Here is a 26,411-nt window from a genome sequence, read left to right as displayed (position 1 = left end):
TATTAAACGTTCCTATAAACAGTTTACAGAGAATGGGTGTTTGTGCAAAGGGAAAAGTTCTGGACGGCCGAGAACGAGTGATGAAAATGTAGCACGCATCCAGCAAGCATTTCGAACAAGAAGCACAACAATTCATATTTCAGCAGGATGGAGCACCACCACATTGGCACTTATCTGTCTGTAACTACCTGAACATCAACTACACGAGGCGATGGATCGGCCGCCAGGCAGCCCGTGACAGAGCACTTCATCACTGGCCTCCAAGAAGCCCTGATCTTACCCCCTGCGAGTTTTTCTTATGGGGGTATGTTAAGGATATGGTGTTTCGGCCACCTCTCCCAGCCACCATTGATGATTTGAAACGAGAAATAACAGCAGCTATCCAAACTGTTACGCCTGATATGCTACAGAGAGTGTGGAACGAGTTGGAGTATCGGGTTGATATTGCTCGAGTGTCTGGAGGGGGCCATATTGAACATCTCTGAACTTGTTTTTGAGTGAAAAAAAACCTTTTTAAATACTCTTTGTAATGATGTATAACAGAAGGTTATATTATGTTTCTTTCATTAAATACACATTTTTAAAGTTGTGGTATTCTTTTTGAATCACCCTGTATTATGTTTGAAGAAAATGTAATATTATGTGACTATCTGAAAAACTAATATACCATAGTATATAGATTTTCTATTTTGTATAGAATATTTTATACCTTTTGTGAGATGTAATATAAATGGGAAGGTTTGCATTAAGTTTGAAAGTAGTTGGTGCTGTAGATAAAAGCATGGTTTACAAGAGCAAATAAATCATGGCTAACATAAAACACACATCACACCTTTCAGACAACCCTCACAAATAAGTGTGCCTGATTCTTCACCATTTGCCGTTTCCATAGGGTTGCTAAGATTTCCTTCGGGGACCTCAAGGGTGAAGGTGGAAATGTCTGTTCTGTAGGAGACGATTTAACACCAAACCTCCTCCGGTGTCACACTCAAGTACCTGAGGGGTAGGGATCCTGGGGGAGGGGGGTGGTAAGGATTTCCTGTCTTTGGGGCTATCTTCTTTCCCTTCTTAGATCTTAGCAACCATATCTATTTTTGTTCCTTTCTTACTTCTCATTTGAGGAACTACCTATTTTTTCCCTCTTTCCATATTCACAAACTTCTATTGGTGAAGTCCTTCCTTGATTCCATGGTTTCTAATAACCTACATCTTATCTTTAGATAAGAAGGCCAAAACACACACACACACACACATTCACATCCACAGAAGAATACCCTTATACAAAAACATTGAAATTACAGACTGGAAACCTGTTGCAATGTGAGAACCGCCAGGTGTTATAGGGGAATGAAAGTGTGTACATAAGAAAATATGCATATATATAAACAAAGGTGATGTGACTTACCATACGAAAGAGCTGGCAGGTCGATAGAAACACAAACAAACACATACATACCCACAAAATTCTAGCTTTCGCAGCCAATGGTTGCTTCGTCAGGAAAGAGGGAAGGAGAGGGAAAGACGAAAGGATGTGGCTTTTAAGGGAGAGGGTAAGGAGTCATTCCAATCCCGGGAGCGGAAATGCTTACCTTAGGGGGAAAAAAAGGACAGGTATACACTCGCACACACACACACACACACACACACACACACACACACACACATCCATCTGCACATACACAGACAAAAGCTGCTTTTTTAATATATATATCTATATATATATATATATATATATATATATATATATATATATATATATATATATATAAAAACAAAGATGAGGTGACTTACCGAACAAAAGCGCTGGCAGGTCGATAGACACACAAACAAACACAAACATACACACAAAATTCAAGCTTTCGCAACAAACTGTTGCCTCATCAGGAAAGAGGGAAGGAGAGGGGAAGACGAAAGGAAGTGGGTTTTAAGGGAGAGGGTAAGGAGTCATTCCAATCCCGGGAGCGGAAAGACTTACCTTAGGGGGAAAAAAGGACAGGTATACACTCGCACACACGCACATATCCATCCACACATACAGACACAAGCAGACATATTTAAAGACAAAGAGTTTGGGCAGAGATGTCAGTAGAGGCAGAAGTGTAGAGGCAAAGAAGTTGTTGAAAGACAGGTGAGGTATGAGTGGCGGCAACTTGAAATTAGCGGAGATTGAGGCCTGGCGGATGACGAGAAGAGAGGATATACTGAAGGGCAAGTTCCCATCTCCGGAGTTCGGATAGGTTGGTGTTGGTGGGAAGTATCCAGATAACCCGGACGGTGTAACACTGAGCCAAGATGTGCTGGCTGTGCACCAAGGCATGTTTAGCCACAGGGTGATCCTCATTACCAACAAACACTGTCTGCCTGTGTCCATTCATGCGAATGGACAGTTTGTTGCTGGTCATTCCCACATAGAATGCATCACAGTGTAGGCAGGTCAGTTGGTAAATCACGTGGGTGCTTTCACACGTGGCTCTGCCTCTGATCGTGTACACCTTCCGGGTTACAGGACTGGAGTAGGTGGTGGTGGGAGGGTGCATGGGACAGGTTTTGCATCGGGGGCGGTTACAAGGATAGGAGCCAGAGGGTAGGGAAGGTGGTTTGGGGATTTCATAGGGATGAACTAACAGGTTACGAAGGTTAGGTGGACGGCGGAAAGACACTCTTGGCGGAGTGGGGAGGATTTCATGAAGGATGGATCTCATTTCAGGGCAGGATTTGAGGAAATCGTATCCCTGCTGGAGAGCCACATTCAGAGTCTGGTCCAGTCCCGGAAAGTATCCTGTCACAAGTGGGGCACTTTTGTGGTTCTTCTGTGGGGGATTCTGGGTTTGAGGGGACGAGAAAGTGGCTCTGGTTATTTGCTTCTGTACCAGGTTGGGAGGGTAGTTGCGGGATGCGAAAGCTGTTTTCAGGTTGTTGGTGTAATGATTCAGGGATTCCGGACTGGAGCAGATTCATTTGCCACGAAGACCTAGGCTGTAGGGAAGGGACCGTTTGATGTGGAATGGGTGGCAGCTGTCATAATGGAGGTACTGTTGCTTGTTGGTGGGTTTGATGTGGACGGACGTGTGAAGTTGGCCATTGGACAGGTGGAGGTCAACGTCAAGGAAAGTGGCATGGGATTTGGAGTAGGACCAGGTGAAACTGATGGAACCAAAGGAGTTGAGGTTGGAGAGGAAATTCTGGAGTTCTTCTTCACTGTGAGTCCAGATCATGAAGATGTCATCAATAAATCTGTACCAAACTTTGGGTTGGCAGACTTGGGTAACCAAGAAGGCTTCCTCTAAGCGACCCATGAATAGGTTGGCGTACGAGGGGGCCATCCTGGTGCCCATGGCTGTTCCCTTTAATTGTTGGTATGTCTGGCCCTCAAAAGTGAAGAAGTTGTGGGTCAGGATGAAGCTGGCTAAGGTGATGAGGAAAGAGGTTTTAGGTAGGGTGGCAGGTGATCGGCGTGAAAGGAAATGCTCCATCGCAGCGAGGCCCTGGACGTGCGGAATATTTGTGTATAAGGACGTGGCATCAATGGTTACAAGGATGGTTTCCGGGGGTAACAGATTGGGTAAGGATTCCAGGCGTTCAAGGAAGTGGTTGGTGTCCTTGATGAAGGATGGGAGACTGCATGTAATGGGTTGAAGGTGTTGATCTACGTAGGCAGAGATACGTTCAGTGGGGGCTTGGTAACCAGCTACAATGGGGCGGCCGGGATGATTGGGTTTGTGGATTTTAGGAAGAAGGTAGAAGGTAGGGGTGCGGGGTGTCGGTGGGGTCAGGAGGTTGATGGAGTCAGGTGAAAGCTTTTGCAGGGGGCCTAAGGTTCTGAGGATTCCTTGAAGCTCCGCCTGGACATCGGGAATGGGGTTACCTTGGCAAACTTTGTATGTGGTGTTGTCTGAAAGCTGACGCAGTCCCTCAGCCACATACTCCCGACGATCAAGTACCACGGTCGTGGAACCCTTGTCCGCCGGAAGAATGACGATGGATCGGTCAGCCTTCAGATCACGGATAGCCTGGGCTTCAGCAGTGGTGATGTTGGGTGTAGGATTAAGGTTTTTTAAGAAGGATTGAGATGCAAGGCTGGAAGTCAGAAATTCCTGGAAGGTTTGGAGAGGGTGGTTTTGAGGAAGAGGAGGTGGGTCCCGCTGTGACGGAGGACGGAACTGTTCCAGGCAGGGTTCAATTTGGATGGTGTCTTGAGGAGTCGGATCATTAGGAGTAGGATTAGGATCATTTTTCTTCGTGGCAAAGTGATACTTCCAGCAGAGAGTACGAGTGTAGGACAGTAAATCTTTGACGAGGGCTGTTTGGTTGAATCTGGGAGTGGGGCTGAAGGTGAGGCCTTTGGATAGGACAGAGGTTTCGGATTGGGAGAGAGGTTTGGAGGAAAGGTTAACTACTGAATTAGGGTGTTGTGGTTCCAGATTGTGTTGATCGGAATTTTGAGGTTTTGGAGGGAGTGGAGCTGGAAGTGGGAGATTGAGTAGATGGGAGAGACTGGGTTTGTGTGCAATGAGAGGAGGTTGAGGTTTGCTGGAAAGGTTGTGAAGGGTAAGTGAGTTGCCTTTCCGGAGGTGGGAAACCAGGAGATTGGATAGTTTTTTGAGGTGGAGGGTGGCATGCTGTTCTAATTTACGGTTGGCCTGTAGGAGGATGCTCTGAACAGCCGGTGTGGATGTGGGAGAGGAAAGATTAAGGACTTTTATTAAGGATAGGAGTTGACGGGTGTGTTCATTGGCTGAGTTGATGTGTAGGTGAAGGATTAGGTGGGTGAGGGCAATGGATTGTTCAGTTTGGAACTGGTATAGGGACTGATGGAAGGAAGGGTTGCAGCCAGAGATGGGAACTTTGAGTGTGAGGCCTTTGGGGGTAATGCCAAATGTCAGACAAGCCTGAGAAAATAAAATATGCGAGCGTAATCTGGCTAGGGCGAAGGCATGTTTGCGGAGGGAATGTAAATAAAACTTAATGGGGTCATTGTGGGGGTGTTGTGAGGGTGACCTGGTATTAGAAGGTGGAAAGTGTAACATGAGGTGAAATGAAAATGAAAATAAAAATATATGGGGAGAGATAAAGGTGAACCGGAAAGAAACTGGAGATCTGGAATGAAAAAAGGCGAAAAGGTGTTGGTTACAGCTGGGCTATGTTGGACTTGGGTTGGTAGACAATGATGTGCATAAAGGTTAGGTGGTTGTGTTGCCGCCAAAACACGTTACAGGACGGAGAAATTCGGGAAAATTTCGAAAAAACTGCGTGTAGTATATTAAAAGGAGTGGTATTGTGGTGGCAGATTATGAAAATGAGGCTAACAATTGTTTGACGAAGAAATAATGGCGTTAAAACCCGTGGGAAGCGGCTAAAAATGATCAGTGATGTGGGAAAAACGGAAATGGAAATAAAGCGAAAGTTATTAGAACTGGCCGAAATGGTTGTTTAAAAGGTGAAAGGAGCTGTTTGTGAACTGGTTGTGAACTAAACACGATCAGAGGCAGAGCCACGTGTGAAAGCACCCACGTGATTTACCAACTGACCTGCCTACACTGTGATGCATTCTATGTGGGAATGACCAGCAACAAACTGTCCATTCGCATGAATGGACACAGGCAGACAGTGTTTGTTGGTAATGAGGATCACCCTGTGGCTAAACATGCCTTGGTGCACAGCCAGCACATCTTGGCTCAGTGTTACACCGTCCGGGTTATCTGGATACTTCCCACCAACACCAACCTATCCGAACTCCGGAGATGGGAACTTGCCCTTCAGTATATCCTCTCTTCTCGTCATCCGCCAGGCCTCAATCTCCGCTAATTTCAAGTTGCCGCCACTCATACCTCACCTGTCTTTCAACAACTTCTTTGCCTCTACACTTCTGCCTCGACTGACATCTCTGCCCAAACTCTTTGTCTTTAAATATGTCTGCTTGTGTCTGTATGTGTGGATGGATATGTGCGTGTGTGCGAGTGTATACCTGTCCTTTTTTCCCCCTAAGGTAAGTCTTTCCGCTCCCGGGATTGGAATGACTCCTTACCCTCTCCCTTAAAACCCACTTCCTTTCGTCTTCCCCTCTCCTTCCCTCTTTCCTGATGAGGCAACAGTTTGTTGCGAAAGCTTGAATTTTGTGTGTATGTTTGTGTTTGTTTGTGTGTCTATCGACCTGCCAGCGCTTTTGTTCGGTAAGTCACCTCATCTTTGTTTTTATATATAATTTTTCCCACGTGGAATGTTTCCTTCCATTATATATATATATATATATATATATATATATATATATATATATATATATATATATATATATATATATATATATATATATATATATATATATATATAATATCATTATAATAGAAGGAAACATTCCACGTGGGAAAAATATGTCTGCTTGTGTCTGTATGTGTGGATGGATATGTGCGTGTGTGCGAGTGTATACCTGTCCTTTTTTCCCCCTAAGGTAAGTCTTTCCGCTCCCGGGATTGGAATGACTCCTTACCCTCTCCCTTAAAACCCACTTCCTTTCGTCTTCCCCTCTCCTTCCCTCTTTCCTGATGAGGCAACAGTTTGTTGCGAAAGCTTGAATTTTGTGTGTATGTTTGTGTTTGTTTGTGTGTCTATCGACCTGCCAGCGCTTTCGTTCGGTAAGTCACCTCATCTTTGTTTTTTTTTTATATATATATGGGAAAAACTTATCAAAAAACAAAGATGATGTGACTTACCAAACGAAAGCACTGGCAGGTCAAAAGACACACAAACAAACACAAACATACACACAAAATTCAGGCTTTCACAACAAACTGTTGCCTCATCAGGAAAGAGGGAAGGAGAGGGAAAGACGAAAGGATGTGGGTTTTAATGGAGAGGGTAAGGAGTCATTCCAATCCCGGGAGCGGAAAGACTTACCTTAGGGGGAAAAAGGGACGGGTATACACTCGCACACACACACATATCCATCCACACATATACAGATACAAGCAGACATATTTAAAGACAAAGAGTTTGGGCAGAGATGTCAGTCGAGGCGGAAGTGCAGAGGCAAAGATGTTGTTGAATGACAGGTGAGGTATGAGTGGCGGCAACTTGAAATTAGCGGAGATTGAGGCCTGGTGGGTAACGGGAAGAGAGGATATATTGAAGAGCAAGTTCCCATCTCCGGAGTTCGGATAGGTTGGTGTTGGTGGGAAGTATCCAGATAACCCGGACGGTGTAACACTGTGCCAATGGGACCAGGAACGTCATGCATAGAGGAGTTGGAGCTTCTCAAAATCTCTAAGACCAAAACAAAAAAACTTCATAGGAACTCTCAACACAAAGACACTCTCCAAAGTTGGTAAACTCAAGCAACTCATAAATACTATGGAAAAATTCCACATAAAAATCCTTGCGATTTAAGAAACACGATTTACTGACAAAACGATATAGCGGAGATGCTGAGTGTAGTGTAGCTTCAGCTCTCTGAGACTGCAGATGTGTGTGCAAGTTGCGCCTGCGTGTGTGTGTGTTGTGCGTGTGCGTATGTGTGTCTACTGCTGACAAAGGCCTTAATGGCTGAAAGCTATGATTGTGTGAATCTTTTTATTGTGCCTTTCACAGCTCAGCATCTCCGCTATATGGTGAGCAGCAACTTTCCTTCTCTTGTATTGTTACATTCCATCCTGGGTTTTCCATTGTTTGATTTACTGACAAAAATCTTTTTGATTCAGGAAACTTCAGAATCTACAAAGGAAAACCTGCAGTCCAACTGAACAAGGGACCCAAACAATTTGGCACAAATCAATTATAGACTCCATAATAAACTTCCATTCGACATCAGAAAGAATCTCGACAATCTCAGTAAAATCTGGAAACGAGGCATACATACTGACAAATGCACATGCCCCCACAAATGATTACAATAGAAAAGATCCACAGGCAATAGATAACTTCCGGGAACTACTGGAGGAAACCTCAAATAAAATCCCTACTCAGCACGTGAAAATTATGTTAGGAGATTTCAATGGACAACTTGGCAAAGAGAAAAAAGTCAGGAAAACGACGGGAATTCGTACTGCTCACAAGAGAACAAATAAAAACGGCGAGAGAGTGATAAAATTCTGCGAAAACTTTGATCTTAAAATCATATCTACGCAATTCCTTAAACGTGTAAACAAACTTACAACATGGAAATCACCAAATTCAGCTTTTGGTGAATTTCAATAGACCATGTTGCCATATCTAATAAGAATACCAAAGAAATACTCAACGTACGAACAAGAAAGGGATTTTTTGAGTCAGACCACCATCTGCTGCAAATAAAGATTAGATTTCAACCTAACAGAAAGTAACCACCAATGAACAAAACAGAATTGATCCAGAATACCTTAAACTTAACAAGAGGGAAATTCTCCAGGAAATTGGGCAATCAAATGCAACAAACTGGAATGAACTTGCAGAAGTACTGAAAAACACTATGAAATTTAGTAAACCTCCAAGAAAGGGAAAGCACAGATGGTAGAGCAGTGTATGTGATCAAGCAATAGAAGAAAGAATAAGGCTTGGAAAACTTTCAGTAGCAACAAAACTACAGGAAAATGGCAGGAATTTTTGAGAATACAGAAGAGTTCATCCAAGGCAATACGAAGAGAAAAACATAGATATGATAAAAGGCAGCTTAAAGAAATTGAACAAGAATTTATCAAGAACAACACCAGAAATTTTTCAAAGAAAACCTAACAGGGTATCAACCACCTAATGTGTGCTTTCGCCGGTCCGATGGATCACTGATAACCGACCCTAAAAAGAACTGTTAAATTTTAGCTAAATATTTTCACTCACTTCTCAACTGCGAGCCTCTGACAGAACAACTAGATTTTGAAAAACCCACATCCAATCCCGATTCAAATCCACCATCACTTGAAGAGGTAAAGGAAATAATCAATTCTTTGAAGAACAACAAGTCTCCAGGGGAAGATGGAATCACAGCAGAAGTATGGAAATTAAATGACAATAATCTCACACAAGCAACCCACAGAATTATATCAAATATTTTGGAAACTGAACAAATACCTGCAGAGTGGAAATGTGCATTAATTCACCCTTTCCACAAAACAGGTGCAAAAACTGATCCAAATAATTACAGGGGAATTTCACTGCTCCCCGTAATATACAACATTCTTTCAAAGGCCCTGCTGAACAGACTAGAGGAACAAGTGGACCAGTTAATAGGGGAGTATCAAGCAGGGTTTCACAAAAGGTCAATCTTGCATCGAACAGATATGGAACTTAAAAACAATTCTGCAAATAAGAAGATGTAGAAATACTGTGGTAACTTGTGTCAATTTTAAAAAGGTTTACAATTCAATATATAGACAAACATTATTTCACACCTTAGAAGAGTCCAGTATTGACAGGAAAACAAGGTCAATTATTCAACAGGCATTAACAGATACAACCTCCAAAGTTAAATTCACAGGAGAAACATCAGAAGCATTTCGTATCCATACTGGTGTTCACCAGGGATATGGAATGTCCCCCCTTCTGTTTAACAAGGTTCTGAAAAAAATTGTGAGGACATGGGAAAAGGAAATAAAAGGAATTCAACTTGGGATTAAAAAAGAGCAGAGAATTAGGGTGAAGTGTCTGGCTTTCATGGAAGATCTTGCCAATCTAATGAACAATAGAGAGGCAGCCAAACTTGCATTGGAAAAGCTACATGAAATCTCAGAGAAAAGTGGGCTACAAATCTCCTTCGAGAAAATACAGTATATGGAAAACAAACCTGTAGATAATCTCCCCATTACTACTCAATATGGGAAAGTGGCACAAGTTGACCACTTCAGATATCTGGGAGAGATAATCCAACCATCACGACCGAGCTCAATAGCCAATAAAGATAAAATCTCCAGATTACAAAAAGCATATAAGCTCACTTGGAATCACTGTAATAAGAAATCTATTTCTGTGAATGTGAAACTAAGGCATTACAACAACAGTAGTCCTACCAGAAGCACTTTATGCTGCGGAAACTACAGTGATTCATGGCCATACTAAGACCCAAGAGATTGAAAAGCAGGAAAGAAAAATTCAGAGGAAAATATATGGACCAGTGTTTCGGGAAGGAATTTGGATGAAGAGGCCAATGAGAGAGATTTACAAAGACATAGAAACAATAACAGACACCATTAAAAAGAGAAGGATGAAATTTTATGGACATATCAGTAGGGTGAATAAAAGCAGGCTCACAAGACAAATCTTTGAGATAGTACACAAAAGCAAAAACAAGACAAAGTTGATCACTGAAGCAGAAGAAGATATTAAAGAACTGGGGATCACACAAGACAACGTAAACAACAGAGAACAGTTTAGAAACATCATACAGGAACACACACTTAAACAAGAAAATACAGAGAACAGAACGGGAAAAAGATGGTCGGAAGAACGAAAGAGAGAACACAGTGAACATATGAAGAGAATTTGGGAAGAATGGAGAAAGAAGATGGAATCGTGACTACTCAAGTTCAATCTCTCTCTCAAACGGGAATAATCAAAAATAATAATACAGTATATAAAACTATCATACATATACATAAGTATATAAAAAACTAGGATGATTCTACATCGAGTATACATAAGAAGGAGGTGTGAGCACAGAAAAAGAATGCAGACAAGAGGGGAATTGATTTCGATAGCCATTTAAGAAAAGTCAGTATAATAAATGCTCTGAAAATTGATGAATAGTAAGATAGTAGGACTTGAATTATAGGTAGACATAGTATCTACTAAGAGTATAGCAGTTGAGAAGTAGACGAGGACTCTAGGGATTAAATGATATATTAAGAAGTGAACACAAAGCGTAGAGCAAATCTGTAGCTTTACCAGAAACTACTTAATTATAGTATACATAGAAACATATACTAAGGTAATGAGCCTTGAGGCCTAGTCAGACAGGATAAGGGGGGGCTTACCTGGCGTTTACTAAATATAAAGAACAGGTGTACCTACGTGGAGATAGGACAACCTGTGGCCTAAAAAATAGGAATGTTTTCTAAAGGGGCGTACCTACCAGAATGGAAAGAGGAAGTGCTCTCATAAGGTCAACCCACAAGCAAGGTATAGGTACTGATCCTAGGGGAAAGGGACAGTATCATGACAAAAGTCACAAAAAATTTTGTGGTGACTACTCTGGAAAGTTTGAATTCTATGCACAACGAGCATTAATATGTTTCATGGAAGTTTATGAGTGTCTAGAGAACACTTTTATTTTGTCCAGAGTTCCTCCAAACTATGAAGAATAGTAAAAATAGTACATACTAAGGAAGTGTAGTACAATAGATGAGAACAGAAAGTAGATTACTCACGTGTCATGAACACCTGGAGTTTACGATTGGAGAAAAGGAGTCCTCATAATTCCTAAATATTAGAAAAGTTGAGTAAAACCTCGCACAAATGCTCATGTCCAAGCAAAGTAGAGTAAGAAAACAGTAGAAAGACTGTAAGCAGAAGCCTGCTAAGAGAGTACAAAGAATTGTAGTTGAAAAAATATACATATATAAACATGTAGAAGAAAAGTATATGGTTATGATAGGTAACATTGTTATGGGTGATGTGTACTGTTAAAATGTGAAGTGTTATTATGTGTGATATTAATGTACATAATGATTACGTATAAAATATCACGTGTTCAATCTGAGGGGGGAGGATACATAATGTTTCGAGAATTTCTGCTTAAATTCTAGAACCACTCGGTCATCTACTGTCTCGAACACATGATATTTTACATGTGAGAGTGGGATGCTAGGATCCTACCTACTGCGCATTACACGTCTGAGTGTGCAGGTGTGAAATCAGTCGCGAGCTGAAGGTAGACGTGGCGGACAAATGGCACCGACAAGTATTTGTCGGGTTATCCACAGAAGTTCTATTGAAAGTATACGGAAGAACCGTGGAACTTCTATGTTATTCTGTGCTAATCATATCAGTGACCATTGTTATAAATAAAAAGAACAATTGAGATCCTGAAGTCTGAAAAAAACAACTCTTATCTTGGGCTTGCTGCAGACAAGACGTATTTTATGATTTGTTTGTAATAGAGTTACGGTTGTTAAGCCAACTCTTTGCTAAATGTACTTAAATCTGTTTCTAATGTGAGACAATACGAGCGACTTACAATAAGTCTAATGTTTATGTGCAAAGTGTGAACTTTGTTCTTTATGAAGCTCAAATATACTGATAGTTATTTTCTTCGAGTACCTAATTATTTTGCAAGTAGAGAGAGAGTCTTCAAGATTCCTGTAACTAGCATCATTCTTTGGTGAAGGAGGTTGTAGAGATTACAGATGCCAGCTATCCAGAGAATAAGATCGGCTGTGTACACCGAGTAAGTCGATTTGTATGAGAGAAGTGGGAAGTTCGCACGTATACTTCACACACTCTTAGTTGTCAAATTGTTAGAAACTGTATTTCATTTTATAATTTTTAAGATGTGAGTGTGGTTCTATCAATTCAGGTTGGTTTTGTAATAACATACCCTTAACCAAATTTAACTTTTACTCACCAACTGGAGGAAAAAAAACTGTCGCATAAAATCAAATACTTAATTGAAATGATAGTAATTGCTATATAAAAATTCATAATGTAGTCTGTAGATTTTGAGTTACATCAATTATCTTTGTTCTCACAGCAATGTTGGCTAACATGTGGAGGCACATGTAATCCAGAGATGTAAAATATTCACAAATAAAAAGGGATCGTTCATTTATCGAGATCCCACTGACCGGTGACTAAATTTAAAAGTGTATACCGTGAACCTGGGCTCAATTCATAATGGGACTCAAACAATAGATACCACAATGGCTAACTGAAAAAGATAGTTCCAACATCTCGTTGGGGAAGGACGAGCTACTTAGGTTTGAGAGTTCTTTATTAAAATTTCGAGCAAAGTTGTGTGTAATGTATACTGGGACTATTTTCAAATGCAGCTGTTCATTTTCAAACCAGACCTGCACTAAAAATGATTATCGAAGAAAATTCCACTGACATACTTAGATGATGTCCACATAATACACTGCCATACAACAGGTCCGGAGTGACCTTATTACACGTATGATACATTCGGCAGATGGAACTGCACCAAATGCACAGACGACACACAAGTTTACAGGAAGTCAACAAGTTTCCTGCCCCGTATCTGTGAGCACGGATATTACGGAGGCACTGCTCGCAATTTTCCGCCAGCCATCCACCGTGAGGCTGCCGAACAAACCTGGGAACTGAGCCTAGCCACCCATTACTCAATTACACATCAGCTGTTCAGAGATTGAGGTCCACGTAAAGCTTCACAATAACTGACAAATATCCTTCGAGTGCCCCATCCGAAGCGATAACAGAAACGATCCGAAGCGAGGACAGAATTTCGGAAACCGCAACCTGAAAATGGCCGACACTGGCCTCGGCCGTCTCAAATTCACAGCCTCGTCTCAGTTGCTTACGCTGTGGTGTAAGAAGACCCGACTGTAATCTCCAGAAATGGAGGTTTCCAATGTCACTACCACGAGCAACTGCCGTATAGTGAAAATTGTGGACCACTCGCTCTGCTATCGACATCGTCCCACATCTACACGGAGAAAGATCCACTTCCAGTAAGTGCAAATGCCCTCGAAGGTGGCCACCTGGTGTAATCTTCCACACACTTACACCTGTTTTAATATATTTACGGTCGGGAGATAGTTCCATCGGCCAGTGGTCTCTCCATTTTAAGTTGTAGCACGATATCGACCCATTTGACTTACTGTTTTTGTACATAAAATTCAGGAAAATCATTACAAATTTACTTTTAACGAGGAGATTATATAAATAAGAATTATGTTTGATCTGTCAAATCAAAAATCAGGCTATTTGTAATGTTTTTTTTATTTTTTTGAATGTAAATACAGTATAATATTTCAGTGACTCAAGTGACTAAATACATTTCATAAAATCAAGTTTTATGAATTCAAGATATTATGAAAGTCTTTATATTTGAGTATCTTTGCATGTAGAATATCTTAAGTTTTGCCAGGAGTTGTAACATAGTTGTGGCTGAGCAAGTGAAGCAGAAAGGTGTGCTAGCATGCAGTTATACAATTTCTGATGTTACGTGACCGAGAAGATACGAATAAATGAAAGTATTATTGAAATTAAATAAAAAGTTACCAGTTTCACACACACTATACAAATATTAAAAAAACTGTACGCATCTAACGGAACAAATAAGAGCGACAATTGTCGAGACTGTCGACCAGCAAATATAATTTCCTTATGTGTTTCCCTTCCTGCTATAGACCAATTTAAATATATTTCACAAAAACTGTTATTTTACTGTGAACTGCAACGACAGTTCAAATGTGTGTCAATCCAGTAGTCAAGAATGAGAGCACGAGCATTACAATGCACATCTTTACTTTAACTAACTCGTTTTACATATTTTGTAATTTCTTTTTACGTTTCCTCTTATCGACATTTCTGACACGATTAAATAAGAACTGCAAGCTGGGCAGTGACAGTACCTATGAGACAGTTCCTAGCAGCGAGGTCACGATGGATGCAGTTGTGGGACTCGAGGTAGCTCATGCCCGCGGCGGTGTCGCGGCACATCCCCAGCAGCTGTCGCTGCGTCAGCCCGTCCTCGTGGCTGCGCAGGAACTTGAGCAACGAGCCACCTGCAAGGCCGGGTACACGAGTCTTTCATTCGAGTTGACATTTCCATATTTTGCACTATTTTCAACAACAAATCTAGGTGCTTACAATAAAGAGTGTCACAACAGAATAAGACATTTGTATGTTGCATGGGTGACACCTGTTTTAGCCACTGATATAATAAACTGAAAATGATTGACCTTTCACTATTGAGAATTTAGCAGGGTGAACACCAGAGAGAGGGGGAGGGAGTGGTGTGCGTACTGTAAGACCTTCGGTACACACACCATCAGATTATTTGACTTGTCGCTCTAACAAGGTAGGCGAGTGTCAGCAATATGTCTCGTGGTCTTATCGTGGCGTGTTTATCTTCTGCTGTTAGGTCACACGATAGAAATGCCACTTGCACGCTTAGAGTAGCAGATTGATGGTGAGCAACTTTAAACAGAACGTGATTAATTTTCACACACATTTATTAAAATAACAACCATAGAAATTATGTAACTTGATTCTGGATGCTGTTTACAATTGACAATCTGAAGTTCCTTTGGTCTTGGTACGTTAATCTTATTCTCACATATCTCTGATACTTGACAAAGTGTCTATACATTTCTCTTCATGGCTATGTACAGGAATTTGATAATCTTATTAGGCACAGACTGAAACTTGACTATAGACTGGTACAAACTAATGCAGACTGATGCAGACTAGTACAGACTGGTGCAGACAAATGCAGACTGACTAATCAGAGGTCTGTACACTCATTATAATACCTCGAGCATTCAGATATCACTGCGTGAGTGTGATCCACGAGGAGAAAAGGTTCTAGATTAGCAGCAATCTCATTGGCTGCATTACATATTAATACGCGGATCTGCGGAAGCAGAATTTGGTCCGTCTTTATGGCAGCGCCATCTCGTAGTGTGGAGATGGACGAGCGCTGCGCCTGCGCTGTTGTGCTTAGCGGGGCGCGCTCTAGTGGGAAAGTTGTGTACGCGCTGACCACGCGGAACTATGTACACAACAGAGGGGAAGTGAGAAAATACTGGTAGGAAGTCTGAAAGAATGTGTGTGAGGAATCAGAAGCACAATTTCGTGTGTTTTGTATCGTGATTAGGTTTCACCTGTGGTTCTGTTTTTTGAAGGAAATAAATTGGAACTAAATTTAACTTTCGAACATTAAATATCGCTAACATATTTACAGATGATAAATACCAAAAAAAATACAAAAATGAAAGTAACTGTTAACAATATGAGGAAAATTTGTGGGACTAGAGGTAGCTCATGCCGGTGGTGGTGTCGCGGCACATCCCTGGCAGCTGTCGCGGTGTCAGCCCATCTCCGTGGCTGCGCAGGAACTCGAGCGACGAGCCACCTGCAGAGCCGGGTACGAGGCTGCTACTTACCGTTAAGCTGACGTGATAAATTGCAGACAGGCACAACAAACAGACATTTACAGATCAGCTTTCACACACAGATATCCTCAATGTGTCATCTTCACCAGTAGTACCAATCTATCTTTCCCTTATATTATTGATACTCCAATGTGGAGTTTCCGTTGTTTGTAAATAATTGTTAATGTTGACTATGGAGCAGCTTTTTCTTTTATGTTATGATAATCACTATTAAACAAAAACAAGACATTGATTAACAAAACAGTGGAAGTTCCTTACATTATTTTAAATTTTCCTCGAATCTTGACACTGTTTTCACACGAAGTTGAATAATTACAAATTTTGAGGATGATGACCAGCAACTTATTGAAAGTAACAAAGCTATTTAATATTTTCATTACTTCACCAAAGGTATCAGTAACACAATAAGACACACTATTACAAGAACTTAAAGGGTTTTGGGTGGTTGATGATGTGTGTTGGGTACCGGTTGTATTTTACAATGAGTATTTTTTGGGGAGTTTTAAACATATTTGTTAATTTTTGTGTGGCAGAAGTTGATTTTTGGGTTCAAGTATCACGTAAATCAAACGAACTCTTTCGTACCCATCCGTTTCAGACGCCAATGTAGACGAGGCGTGCCAGACATCTGCGAGGAGCCGGACAAAATCAGCGGGAACAGTGGCGAGAGAATCGGAAATTCCACAATCGGCAGTGCACAAAGTCTCGCATAAGAGATTACGCCTCAAGTCCTAAAAGGCACAGGTACTTTAGCACTACAGCTGACAGACAAACCTCAGTGCAAGCAGTTTGCAGTGGATACACTAGACGAGACTGATGCGAACGGTGTCTTTTTTTGGGGAAGATTTGAGAGTCTAACAAACTGAACTGTCATATAAGGCAATCAGTGTGTCCTCGTACAGGCACAGAATGGGAATACACAGTCACCAGGTCAATGCACGGTGCTGACTTACACAAAGTTGCATCACTCGTCCGTCCACCGTCAGTGAGTCTCCTGTCGACAGTGGTGTTTAGCTGCACATGTTACGAGAGTTTGCCGAACCGTGACTGGAGCCGCAGCCAACTGATATCCTATTGCACCACCTCACTGGTCTCTAAATGCCCACCAATTTCTGGATCAAAAGTTCTCAGAGAGCTAGATCAGATGAGACGATCCGATTCTGTGGTCACCACCGTCACCTGACCTCACAACACTATACTGCACGGTCAAGTGTACCGAACCGAGGTCACACACCTTCGGGACTCGAAGTCCGAAGTCACGCATTTGCACCGTATTCGAACACTGCGAATACCGACAGGACGTTCTCCGTGCCACTACGGTGAGTGAGTGCAAATGAAAAAACAAAACTTTATGAGTCATATTGTTGCATGTTATAAACCAGTTGTCATTATCTAGTATAGTTTTGAAGTTACTGAAATCTGAAGTTTGAAAGATAATTTACAGATGCAATATCATTTCACATTTGAATGCTGTAAGGAGAACTGACCACTGAGTCAATAATAATATTTTATTATCTGTATGGGATCTCCGAGTTACGTCAGGCTTCAGACTTATGAACAATCCACCTTCAGATCGGACTCGCAGTTCACTGAAGCATTTTCACAGTATTTCTCTACTGTTCCACTAATGAACGGTGAGAGGGAAAGGAAAGTCTAATTTCTATAATTTTATTACAGTGATCTCCCTATGTAGATCAGCACTGACAATATATTTTCACCTTCGGAGGAGAACGGTGGTGATGGAAATTTCGTGAAAAGATCTCACTACGACGAAAAATGCCTCTGTTTCAGTTATTGCTACCCCAATTTGCATATTATATCCATGGCACACTGTCCCCTATTTCACGATAATACAAAACGAGCTGCCCTTTTCTGAACATTTTTCACATCCTCCGTCAATCCTATCTGGTAAGGATCTCGTACTGTGCAGCTTACTCTAGCTGAGGGTGGACAAGCATAGTGTAGGCAGTCTCTTTAGTACACCTGTTGCATACTCTAAGTGTTCTGCCAATAAAACAGTCTTTGCTTCGCCTTCTGTACATTATCTATATGATCATTCCAGTTTAAGTTGTTTGCAGTTGTGATTCCTAGGTATTCAGTTGAACTGACAGCATTTAGATTTGCATGATTTATTGCATAACCAAAATTTAATGGATTCCTTTTACTATTCGTGTGGATGGCCTCACACTTTTCATTATTTAGGTCAATTGCTACTTTTGGCACCATACAGGTATTTTGTTTAAATTGTTTTACAGCTAGTTATGATGTTACCGTACTAGATGGTAAATGACAGCATCACCTGCAAACAACCTAAGAAGGCTGCTCAGAGAGTCTCATAAATCATTTAAATAGGTTAGCAACAGCAGAGGGCCTATAACAGCTCCTTTGCGAACACCAGGTATTATCTTCCGTTTTACATGACAACTTCCCATCAATTGCTATGAGCTGTAATCTTTCTGACACAAAAACACAAATCCAATTGCACATCTGAAATGACACTCCATAGGTAAGCAATATGATTACAAGCCACTTGTCAGAATGGTATCAAAAGCATTTTAGAAACCTAGAAATAAGCAATCAATTTGTGATCATCTGTCGATAGCACTCATTATTTCATGAGAATAAAGAGCTAGTTGTGTTTCACGAGAACAATATTAGCTATGAACTAACGGATCATTTTCCTTGAGGTAATTCATAATGTTCAAACACAGTATACATTGCAAAATCCTACTGAGAATCAGTGTCAGCCATACGGAACTGTAATTCATTGGATTACTCCTATGTCCTTTCTGGACTATTGGTGTGACCCATGCAAATTTCCAGTATTTAGGTATAGATGAGCAAGCAGTTGTATACGATTGTTAAGTACGGAGTTATTATGTCGGCAAACTATTAGTGGAATGTAATTGGTATACAATTATTAAGAGATTTAAGTTGCTTGATTTCACCGAGTATATCTACTTATAAGTTACTCATGTTGGCAGCAGTTATTGATTTGAATTTCAGATTAATTGCTTTCTTTTCTTTGGTAAAGGAACTTCGGAAAACCATACTTAGTAACTCCACTTTACAGGTGCAGTCACCAGTAAAATTACCATTGCATTGTGCAGTGAAGGTATCGACTGTGTCTTGTCATTAGTGTACTTTACATACAACCAGAATCTCTTTGGATTTTCTGCCAGATTTTGAGACAGAGTTTCACTGTGAAACTATTATAAGTGCCTCACATTGACGTTCACTGTAAAAGTACGCCAGTATTGAGGGTTTTATGCCCTTTTCAATTTGGCACGCTGTTTTCATTGCTTTGACAACAGTGTCCTGACCCGTTCTTTGTACCATGGGAATCAGTATCCTCTATTATTAGTTTATTTGGTATAAATCTCTCCACTTCTGTGAATACTATTTCTTTGAATCTAAGCCACAGCTGGTTTACACTTTCATAGTTAGTTTGGAAGGAATGAAGGCTGTCTCTCAGGAAGGTGTCAGGTAAATTTTTATCTGCTTCATTAAATAGATATATTTTGCATTTACCTTTGGTGGTTTTGTGTGATACGGTATTCAGTCTTGCTACAATGACCTTACGGTGGTTAAGTCCCATATCCATCATAATGTTCTCTATTTGTTTGGGGTTATTTCTTGGTAAGAGGTTGAGTGCACTTTTGCAACCATTTAAACTATGACTGGGTCCCTGAATCAATTGTTAAAAATAATTTTTGGAGAAACAATTTAGTACAATTTCAGACAATGTTTTATGTCCTGAGAGAACTTTTCATTAATAGTATATGATGTGAAAGTCTACATTGACACAACCCATCCTCGTATATGTTTAAGGAAAGGACATTCATATGTTTATTCATTCACACACCATGTTTGATAATTCCTGTCATTAAGGAGAGTTTCCATTGGTACGGAGTGAGTCAATTTATACATCAACAGTAGGTGCAACCACTACAAGCTACATCTGAAAAGTTCACTGACAATTTCCATGGAGAAACACGATTTTAATTAATAGTGTAAAAAGGACTGCCCACCGGGTGCTCGTTTTTTCTATTTAAGTGCACGTATGAAGGGAGAAACATGAGCACAGTACACCAACAAGACATAATGTCAAGTGAGTTCCCAACTCGTGCTGATAATCACGATATTTCTAGATTACTTTACACACGCACGTTGTGAGAAAAATGGCTACTTTAAAGAAAGTCACCATTCCTCTTCCTAAACTCCTCAGCTGACGATTTCACACAATACTTCAAAGAATTTATGTAACGTTACATCAGGTATCTATTGTTGTGGTCTTCAGTCCAAAGTCTGGTTCGATGCAGCTCTCTGTGCTACTCTATCCCGTGCGAGCCTCTTCATCCCCAAATAAGTACTGCAACCTACATCCCTCTGAACTTGCTTACTGTATATCTGTCAACTGAGAGGGAGCCTCTGATAAAGGTCACAGAATGTTGCAAAGTTGAAGAGATTTTCTAATGATGTAAGACTCTATTTGAGTTTCCTTAGTAGATGTGTGGAATCATTCTTCTCATCTCCTGAAGAGAATTTTTGTATACTGAGTTACAGTGCTGTTTTCTTGCAAGAGTAAAAGTATTTTATAAAATTATCAGAATTAAACAACCATTTCCAAATATTGTTCATGTGTACTCTCGTATGATTTCAAAGTTTAATTTTAGGGAGGACACAGTTTAACCACCCAAAAAGGAACTACTATACATTGAAGTCCATAAAGAAGCCACATCAGAAATATATAACTTAAAAAAAGAGGTACAAATGATAAAATGTGCAAGAACATGCAGAATGTAATTAAAATAAATTGAAGCTTCACATTAAGTATGAAAACCTTTCTAGATTTACTAAAACCTTTTGACACAGTGCCCCACTGGACACTGTTAACGAAGACCAAACCACACAGAACAGGTTCTCGGATATGACTGTGACTCAAAGACTTCTTAAGTAACAGAACCGATTACGTTGTCCTGGATAGGGAGCATTTGTTGAACACAAAGGTATCGTCAGAAGTGCCAAGAGAAGAGTGGAAGGACTACTCTCCTGTACAAATAACGTGGCAGAGGGGTCAAGAAACAATCTGCGGGTACTGACAAAGCCCTCACGTACGGAACAGTGTTGTTAATTGAGTGTAGCAGGATACAGGACGATTTGTATATAATTTTTGCTTGCTGTCATGAATTTTAGCTAGCTCTCATTTATTTATTTATTTACTTATTTATTTATTTATTTCATCTTCCGTAGATCCAGTTAGTGAGTCAATCACAAGGATATGGAACGTGTCAAATTGTACAGGTTTCAATTTAAACTTACAATAAATACAAGGGCAATTCAATGCCAAATTGTACATAGTTTACGTAAGACACACTATAAATACAGTAATAGATACAATGTCAGCTAGATGACATAACAACCATTTAACAGAAAACAGAGTTTCAAATAAAGGTTAAAGATAAGAGCACAAAGTTAAATCAGATATTAGGCCTACAAGAGTAAATACAGGTACAGCCAATTTGTTGTTACAAAAAATGTGCTAATGCTCAAATGCACAATAAAATCAATTGAACTACTTCTAGACACAATAAGTTTAGTGACGGTATACATTTTCTTTCAGATATTCATCCACAGTATAAAAAGATTTCTCTGTCAGGTAATCTTTGAGAACTTGTTTAAATTTTGGCAGTTCTGTATGAACACATTTGATATGTAGTGGTAGAGCATTGAACAGCTTAATGCTGGACTAGTAAACTCCTTTTTGTACCAGAGTGAGACGTTTCATTTCGAAATGTAGATTGTTTTAGTTTCTGGTGTTATAGCCGTGGAATTTACTGTTGTCTTGGTAGATAGAATAATTTTTGCACACAAAGGTCAGCAAGGAAAAAATATACTGTGAGGCAGTTGTTAGGATACCTATCTTCCGAAACAAGTGCCTGCAAGAATGTCTTTGATGGACCCCACACATTATTCTGATTGCTTTTTTTTTGGATGGTGAAAACTTTTTTTGCAAGTGGTTGGTTCCCCCAGAATATGATAGCATATGACATCAATGAGTGGAAGTAGCCAAAGTAGGCAACCTTAATAGTGTCAACTTCAGCCACTGAAGAAATTACCCATAATGCAAATGTTGCCGAGCTAACGTGGAAAAAGGTAAGTTAAAGCAGATTCTTATGAAAAACAACCCAGTAATGTTCAAATACGGCATTAGTGCCAGGCTGCTTGACACAGTCACATCAATTAAATATTTAGGTGTAACACTGAAAAGTGATTTGGATCAAGCACATACATCCAGTTGGAAAGGTGGACAGTCAACATTGTTTTACTGGGAGATTTTCAGGAAAGTACAGCTCATCTACAAAGGAGATCACACGCAGCACACTTCCGCAACCAATTCTCGGGACTTGCTCGAGTGTTTGAGATCCGCAACGGGCTGGATTAAAGGAAGCCATTGAAGAAATTACACTGTGAAGGGAGGATAACGCCCCTGGGGGGAAGGTGACATTCTTTTCATGGAACATTATTGAGAAAGTTTAGAGAAATGGCATTTGCAGCTTACTGCAGAATGACTGTATTGCCACCAATGTACATTTCATGCGAGGACCACAAAAGTAAGACAAGAGAAATCGGGGCCCATGCGGGGGCACGTAGACATTCATTTTTCCCTCGTCCTATTTGCGAGTGGAACAGAAAAGGGATAAATAGCAGTGGTGCGAGGTACCCTCTGCCATGCACCATATGCTGGCTTGCAGAGTATGTGTGTAGTTGTAGACATTGATGTATAATTACAAAGAAATGGCTGTGGTTGGGTATGTGTGGTGTGCGTCCTGTAAGACCTTCAGTACACATTAGATTATTTGACTCATCGCTCTAGCGAAGTAGGCGAGTGTCAGCAATATGTCTCGTGGTCTTATCGTGGCGTGTTTATCTTCTGCCGTTAGGTCAGACAATAGAAATGCCACTTGCACACTTAGAGCAGCAGATTGATGGTGATCAGCTTTAAACAGAACTTGATTAATTTTCACACACATTTATTAAACTAATAAAAAGCATAGATATTATGTAACTTCATTCTGGATGCTGTTTACAATTCACAATCTAAAGTTCCCTTGGTCTTGGTACGTTAATCTCATTCTCACATATCTCTGATACTTGACAAAGTGTCTATACATTTCTCTTCATGGCTATGTGCAGGAATATGGTAATCTTATTAGGCGCAGACTGAAACTTGACTATAGACTGGTACAGACTAATGCAGACTGATACAGGCAGGCAGACTAAGGCAGACTGACTAATCGGAGGTCTGTACACTCATTATAATACCTCGTGCGTTCATGTATCACTGCGTGAGTGTGATCCATGAGGAGAAAAGGTTCTACGTTAGCAGCAATCTCATTGGCTGCGTTACATATTAATATGCAGATCGGCGGAAGCAGAATTTGGTCCGTCTCTAAGGCAGCGCCATCTCGTAGTGCGGAGACGGACGAGCGCTGCGCCTGCGCTGTTGTGCTTAGCGGGACGCGCTCTAGTGGGAAAGTTGTGTACGCGCTGACTACGCGGAACTATGTACACAACAGTATGACTGACTGTTTTTGTGTCCTTGCATTTCTTAAGAGTGTATAATTAAACTGGAAAATAGCAGTAACTTGAGAGGTAGTGAAATTCTCTGTTGTTCTGTTATGAGTGTCTGTGAGTCACGAGTCCGTCATTATCTTTCTTACCCCCTATCCTGGAATTTTAATATCATAATATTTAAAAACAATATGTATTTCTTAACATTACAGTACTCATCCACCACAGATACACAACTAATCAATTTAATTACACTGGACTGTTGCTAATTTGGCCATTCCTTGCACGTACGGGTGTCGGATTAGTGGAAGTGCCTGATTATTGAGAGCATTTGAAATTTATGTTAAAAACATAGGGGATATACTTTAATACATCCAAGGATACATTCATTTTCAAAGAAAACTTTGTTCTCGAGTGTGTACATAATTATACGGTCATATCACTCACTATTAAACACATCCCGAATTTTTAATTATTGCAATGACGATACGTGATGGCGGCATGAAATCGTTTTACAAGCACATAGCTGGTTGTACTCCAGGAAGACGTCATACCGGCAGTGTGAGATATCGTTGCGCTCTCTCCTCCTATGTCCTCTTCTTCGTCACTTTCATCAATACTTTCCTCCACAGTTTTGATTATTTCTTCATCTAGTTAAAGTTTGGTCTGTCTCACAGTCTTCCTCAGTCAGCCGCTCAGCAACATCTTCATCGTCAATTTCTCCTCCTCCCGGAAGCTCGTGGAATTTGTCAGTGCACACAGTATCAGCAGTCAACGATTCCGAATCGGCCGGCTCGTTGCCGTCACTCGGCACCGGATCAGACTCCGTATCGACGGATGGCCCCACTTTTCTCTAGCTCTTCATTACGGTAGCACTCTCTACTTTACCCCATTCTTCAGCTGCACGGAAAACGACATCACGTAAGTCGATCGCTTTCCACACTTCTCGGTAGAGAAATGCGTGTCGATAATGACGATTTGTTGATACCAAAATTCCCTGGTCTGTGGGCTGTCACACTGGGTGGAAGAAGGAGTGCTCGAATACCATCGGGCTTGAGTCACATTGGAAGGATGATTGGAAGCATTGTCAAGAATAAGTATAGTTTTCAGTGGAATCTTTTTCTTCTTCAGCTCTTTTCTCATTGCCGGTACAAATGTTTCACGGAACCACTGAGAGAATGTTTATCTGTCCAACCCTGCATTCTTCTGAATGTAATATTGCACCAGTAGTGTATTTATGTCACTGTGACCAAAATAATGTGGATGTTGGGGTTTCCCAATCACCATTAGTGTAGTATACAACTCCCATTTGATTTACAACACACCTTTAACATTTCCGTCGGTTGTACTCGCCAGCTTTCTCCCCTGTCTCGGCAAAGAGAGTTGTTTCATCAGCACTGTACAAGGTATCAGCAGTTCAATCTTCTTCCTAGATTATCTTCTGCATCTAATTTACAGTCATCTGCATTTTTCTCATCAGCAGAGTGACTTTCCCCGGCGACTGTCAGCTGCTCCACGCCGAGATGTCATTTCTTCCAGTTTTGTAGCTGACCCTCACTTGCTGCAGACTACTTACTGCCACCAAATTGTTTATTAAATGCAGCTGCTTGTTCTTTTATTACTAGGCCACTGATTGGAACTTCTATATTGCGTTGTTGTACAAACCACTTATAAACAGCTATGTCCAGTTCTTCACTTTTTCTCTTTTGCGTAACCTTCTGTTTTTCCCATCTCACTTTCTCTTTGAGTTGCTTACTGTCAAATAACATCCTTTTTTTTATGTCATACAGTGTCTGTCTTCAGGAGTTCGGGAAACCAGAGCGATACAAAACTTTTTTTGATGTGTGCATTTTCTTTCTCTATGTGTGAAAATATTTCCTGAAAGTTTGACCACACCTTTTCACACCTGTATAGTAAAACTGAGCTGGCAGCAGCTTTTTTTCAAAGCGGTAGGTTTCTTTCTAATTTCCTAAATTTGGATGGCAATAGTGTGAATAGCATTAAGCAGGATAGTGATAGTGTGTAGTGATTTTTTTCCCCTCTCTCTCTCTCATTCTCTCTCTCTCTCTCTCTCTCTCTCTCTCTCTCTCTCTCTCTTTCAGATGTATGTACTGTGGACCAAGAATTAACAATCAATACTGTTTCTCATTTTTGTGTGAATTCATTCCTATACATGATTTCGTACTCTGGGATACTAATTTCTTGATATCACATCCTCGGAACTAATCCAATCTTTCTGTCTTTCGCCTTATAAAATTCCAGATTTTCCTTGTTAGATGATTATCTCGTACAACAATCACCTTTCATTTTTAATAAATGATGTACAGCTTCTATCTTTCTGTACAGTTCCTCATTTGATCTCAAACATATGTGCACATTATCTGTTGGCTAAAGTCTTCCTGAATATCCCCTATCCTCTGTGGAGGTACTTACCCCATCCATTGATAGTCAAAGTCTCTGTAGCATGTAAGCCTGTAGTTGCTCATTCAGCACTATACTCAGCAGCAGTGGCTTCCCGTAAAGAACCTCAGTTTAATTTAACTAAAATTTCAAGTTTTTGCTTGAAGTCTAGAGTATTGTGTTCCCTTTTGGAAGACATTATACTGAACTGTAAAGAATGCCACAATTTCAAATACGTACAGCACTGTTTAACACCGTAATTCGCAAACAACACTGTCATGCACGATAATTCACTGTTCGGATGTGGGTCAGATTTTTGAGGGACTGGACTACTGGGGGGTCGGACTAATGCGAGTTTAGTGTAAGTATACATCCCTCGTA

At 40.6% G+C, this 26,411-nt stretch overlaps 1 protein-coding gene across 1 annotated transcript in view; it reads right to left on the bottom strand.

The window, feature by feature from the left end:
- Positions 1–26,411, bottom strand: part of LOC124719019 (tyrosine-protein kinase Fer-like) — a 687,090-nt gene that overhangs the window by 27,117 nt on the left and 633,562 nt on the right. The window contains exon 12 of the mRNA XM_047244689.1: positions 14,511–14,663. Within this exon, the coding sequence (XP_047100645.1) occupies positions 14,511–14,663 (153 nt within the window). The remainder of the gene's footprint in view (positions 1–14,510; positions 14,664–26,411) is intronic.

Source organism: Schistocerca piceifrons, chromosome 10 (genome assembly GCF_021461385.2).
Source record: "Schistocerca piceifrons isolate TAMUIC-IGC-003096 chromosome 10, iqSchPice1.1, whole genome shotgun sequence".
In the NCBI taxonomy this organism is placed as follows: domain Eukaryota; kingdom Metazoa; phylum Arthropoda; class Insecta; order Orthoptera; family Acrididae; genus Schistocerca; species Schistocerca piceifrons.
Note: the sequence above shows the minus strand (reverse complement) of the source record. Positions and strands in the feature narration are given on the sequence as shown.